General features: G+C 51.2%; 1 protein-coding gene across 1 annotated transcript in view; it reads left to right on the forward strand.

Annotated features, from left to right (window-relative positions):
• The first annotated feature begins 2,279 nt into the window (after positions 1-2,279).
• The window catches only part of LOC147471526 (uncharacterized), a 3,038-nt gene continuing 317 nt past the window's right edge, over positions 2,280-5,000 (forward strand). Inside the window, exon 1 of the mRNA XM_086538300.1 lies at positions 2,280-5,000. This exon is cut by the window's right edge and continues 317 nt beyond it. Coding sequence (XP_086394426.1) covers positions 2,297-5,000 — 2,704 coding nt within the window. The 5' untranslated portion in view covers positions 2,280-2,296.

Genomic DNA, 5,000 nt, shown 5'->3' on the forward strand with positions numbered 1-5,000 from the left:
CTGCTTCTCCTCCTCCTCTTCCTCCTTTTCCTCCTTTTCCTCTTCCTCCTCCTTCTCCTTCTCCTCCTTCTCCTTCTTCTCCTACTCCTCCTTTTCCTCCTCCTCCTTCTTTTCCTCCACCTCCTCCTCCTACCCCTCCTCCTCCTCCTCCTCCTCCTCCTCCTCCTCCTCCTCCTCCTCCTCCTCCTCCTCCTCCTCCTCCTCCTCCTCCTCCTCCTTCTCCTCCTTCTCCTCCTCCTCCTCCTCCTCTTCCTCCTCCTGGACCCTCCGTGCCACATTGCCAAACATACCCTGACTTCTGCACATTTTACAACTTCTTCATGATCACCTCCACTCTCGCCTCGTTTTACTTCTTCCTCTTCTCCCTCCCCCCCCTCCTCCTCCTCCTCCTCCTCCTCCTCGTTCCTCTCCTACCCCCTTCCTTCCTCTCGTGCTCTTCCTCCAGTCTCCCCCCTCCTCCTCCCTCCCTCTATCTCCTACCTCCCTCCTCCTCCTAGCACCTTCCACCCTCCTTCCTCTCCTCCTCCTCCTTCCTTCCTCCCCTTCTCCCAACCCCTCCTCCCTCTTCCTCCTCCTCTTACCCTCTCACCCCTCTTCTTACCCTCTCCTCATCCTCCTCCGTCCGCCCCAACGCCCCCCTCCTTCTCCTCTTCCCCTTCCCTCTCCCCTCCTCCTTCCTCCCTCCTCCTCTCCCTCCTCCCATCCTCTCCTCCCCCATCCCCATTCCCCTTCCCCCTCACCCCCCCTCCTTCCATCCTCCCCTTCCTCCTCTCCCCCTCCTCCCCTCTCCCCCTCCACCCTCCTCACCCTCACCCTCCTCTCTCCTCCCACCCTCCTCCACCCCCTCCTCCTATCTCACCCAAGACACGAGCAAGATGATGCAGAGAAACTTGTCGCCGATATTGCTTCCTGCAGACTCACGGCGGAATACTTTCCAGCTAAGAGCCAATTTGCGTCAGTCAAAAACTACTATAATGCAAAAATGGAAAGTTTTGCAGCGAGTAAGGGAGAGAGTGAGACAGAGAGAGAGAGAGAGAGAGAGAGAGAGAGAGAGAGAGAGAGAGAGAGAGAGAGAGAGAGAGAGAGAGAGAGAGAGAGAGAGAAAAGAGAGAGAGAGAGAGAGAGTGATAGAGAGTGAAAGTGTGTGACAGAGAGAGAGAGAGAGAGAGAGAGAGAGAGAGAGAGAGAGAGAGAGAGAGAGAGAGAGAGAGAGAGAGAGAGAGAGAGAGAGAGAGAGTCTCCTCATACTGTGTGTTTGTGTGTGTGTGTGTGAGAGAGAGAGAGAGAGAGAGAAAGAGAGAGAGAGGGAGAGAGAGAGAGAGAGAGAGAGAGAGAGAGAGAGAGAGAGAGAGAGAGAGAGAAGGAGAGAGAGAGAGAGAGAGAGAGAGAGAGAGAGAGAGAGAGAGGAGAAAGAGAGAGAGAGAGGGAGGGAGAGAGAGAGCGAGAGAGAGAGAGAGAGAGAGAGAGAGAGAGAGAGAGAGAGAGAGAGAGAGAGAGAGAGAGAGAGAGGGGTGACGGGAGGGAGAGGATGTGCGCGGGGAGCGTCCGCGTTTTTTATCTATTTCGGAAGGAACTTCGTGAGCGATACCTCCCAAAACCACTTCAAACACTTGTGAAGTCGTGCCCATTTCGATGAAGATAATATAAAGTGACACACAAATAGAGCAGATTGAATAATAGTGAAAAATAGAAAGATAGTGAGTCAGAAAATTTGAATCAAGTGGCAGAAGCAAGTGTTATCTGTGCGTGAGCGACCGTGACCGTGACAATTCGATCTTGCCAGATAGTGAGAGGAAGATAAAAGTGAAAGATTCTGCTTTCTTCGTGAATAGTGTAACATAAAGTGGCAAAACACGGTAGGTGAACACAACTAATAGAAAAAGGCAAAACTATAAGAATATAAAGAGAATAGAATTCTCCCAAGAAAATAGGAAAGGAAAGGAAAAATAGTAAGGCGCGCAAACGGCAACAACACCGTGACCGATAATTCAGAACTAACAGTGTCACCCACTACGCGCCCTCCCCCCCTCCCCCACCTCACCCCATTTCTTCAAAAATGTCCACAGGAGCCCGCTGCTGTGCGTGTACAACTCGCCTCTGTATCAATTGCATATGTGCAAGAAGCGAAAGGCTGTGCACAACATGCAGAGTCGGACAATTATGCAGAACCGAGACCGACCAGCAGGAATAGTGCCGAAATAGGAACAACAGCTGGATTACAGCAGGTCGACGATATACAACAACCGCAACTCAGGGAGAGGACGCTAACATCACCCCCAGCCGATATTGGCAGTGTATGTCACTTGAGGAGGCAAAAACACTAGCAGAAAATACTTACAGGAAAATAGTTGCTTTCTCCCCAAGTAATTTATTTGACATACCGAAATGTAACGCAACGAAGGAACTAATTAAGGAGTTCGAATTCCTAATTAAGGAATACACGAACGGTACCTTCCTCCAGCCAATAGCATTGAAAACCCTGGCAATTCTACCCCATCTCATCTGTCAGAAGACACATGCCAAATCCAAAACAACCGAGGATGTAAAGGCAATGAAGAGGAGAATAGACCGATGGAAGAGAGGGGACGTCCTCGGGCTCCTTAAAGAGGCAAAGGAATTGCAGGAAAGGCATAGAAAATCAAATGCCAGACAGAGAAAAACAGATAAATCCATGAGATTTGCCAGCCTAATGAAACAAGGAAAAGTTTCTAAGGCATTAAGAACCCTGACATCAGATGAAACAGCAGGAACACTGCCGTTAGACGAGAACACCCGCCGACTGCTGAGTGAAAAACACCCCCCTGCAAAGGAAGCGGCAGAGGATGCCTTGTTCCATGGAGAATACAATCCCCCACCACCGGAGATCTTCGAGAGAATTACAGGCGAAAGGATTAGGAGACATGCACTCCACACCCACGGCGCAGCCGGACCATCTGGACTTGACGCAAATGGATGGAAAAATATCCTGAGCACAAGCAAGTTTGGAACAGCAGCAAACGACTTGTGCAAAGCCATAGCCGCCCTTGCAAGAAAATTAGCAACAGAGAATTGCCACCACCTCGAGGCCCTCGTAGCCTGTCGCCTTATCGCCCTGGATAAGAAGCCAGGATGCCGCCCCATAGGCATTGGAGAGGTTCTGCGAAGAATCATAGGCAAGGCTATTATGGGAGTCGTCGGTGACGACGTTAGACTAGCCGTCGGCAACCTACAGGTGTGTGCAGGCCAACAGGCAGGATGCGAGGCGGCCATTCACGCCATGCGGGGCATTTACGAAGAACCTGAGTGTGAGGCCGTGCTGATGGTAGACGCCGAAAATGCCTTCAATAATATCAACCGAAAGGCTACAATTCACAACACTGAAATAAAATGCCCAAGCTTCGCACAATATGTCAGAAATACATACAGTAGCCCAGCAGAACTGTACATAAGCGACAAACGGACCAACACCTGTGAGACGATTATGTCAGCGGAGGGGACAACGCAAGGCGACCCAGTTGCCATGGCGATGTACGCCATTGGTCTTCTCAAGCTGCAAGATCACATCAGCTTCCAACACACAAACATTAAACAAGTTGCTTATGCCGACGACCTGACAGGAGCCGGGAAAATAGGTGACATCCGGAAATGGTGGGACCTAATCCGAGCTCATGGCCCCCCACAAGGATACTACCCCAACGCCAGCAAGTCAGTGTTAGTTGTAAAGCCTGAATATCTCGCCAAAGCCAGAGAAGCGTTTTGCGAGACTGATATAAAGGTAAAGGCTGGCGGCGAGAAACACCTAGGAGCGGTCCTTGGCACAACAGCAGCCAGGGATGAATATGTCAAGAAAAAAGTAGAGGAATGGGTAAGAGAGTTGAAGACGCTGGCACAGGTTGCATCAACGGAACCACACTCTGCATACACAGCATTCACCTTCGGCATCAAACAGAGATGGAATTTCATAATGCGAACCATACCAAACGTTGAACCCTTACTCGCTCCACTTGAAGAGACAATCGAGAAGGTCTTGATACCAGCACTATCGGGTGGGCGAAATCCCACAGCCGTAGAGAGGACCATTCTCGAACTACCACCAAGGCTCGGGGGACTCGGCTTAATAAACCCTTGCAAGACTGCAAACATTGAATATCAAAACTCCGTTAGGCTTTCAGCCAGCCTAACAGAAGCCATTACAGCACAACAGACACACACACAGCCAGACGCAAGACAGCAACAAATCACCAGAAAGGAGATCACTAGTGAGCGGGAGACGAAGCAAAGGACCCAGCTACAGGATACACTTTCGCAGATCTCTGAGGATCTGAAGAGGAGAATCGAGATGGCACGAGAAGTCGGCGCCTCAAATTGGCTAACCAGCCTCCCCATCAAAGCAAAAGGCTTTAGCTTAAATCAACAGGAGTTTGTTGATGCTTTAGCCCTACGATATGGGTGGCCAATTGAGGACCTTCACCAACAGTGCACGTGCGGTTCGCCCTTCGACCCCAACCACGCCATGACATGCAAGACGGGAGGCTTCGTCTGCATGCGCCACGACGAGGTGAGAGACGTGACTGCGGAGATGCTGAGCGAGGTGTCCCGTGACATCAGGGTGGAGCCTCCCCTCATCCCCACAGGTGGCCGCAACTTCTCACTCCAGTCCACTAACTCTGCCGACGACGCTCGCTTGGACATCAGTGCCAGCGGATTCTGGGCACGGGGGCAGCGGGCCTTCTTCGATATTCGTATTTTCAACCCCATGGCCACGAGCAACCGTGCCCAAGATTTGAAATCCGCTCACACGAAACACGAAAATGTTAAGATGAGGGAGTACGGGGAGCGAGTGCGAGAGGTAGAGCAAGGCACCTTCACGCCCCTTGTTTTCACGACTTCCGGAGGGATGGCACCGAGGGCGGTTACTTTTTATTCATGCCTGGCTCAGCAATTATCAGAAAAGAGACAACAGCAAAAGAGCTGCGTCGTGGCATGGATAAGATGTCGGCTGGCCTTCTCATTACTAAGAT

This window comes from Penaeus japonicus, unplaced genomic scaffold (assembly GCF_977035675.1).
Source record: "Penaeus japonicus unplaced genomic scaffold, GWHDUDI00000001_assembly GWHDUDI00000007, whole genome shotgun sequence".
Taxonomy (NCBI): domain Eukaryota; kingdom Metazoa; phylum Arthropoda; class Malacostraca; order Decapoda; family Penaeidae; genus Penaeus; species Penaeus japonicus.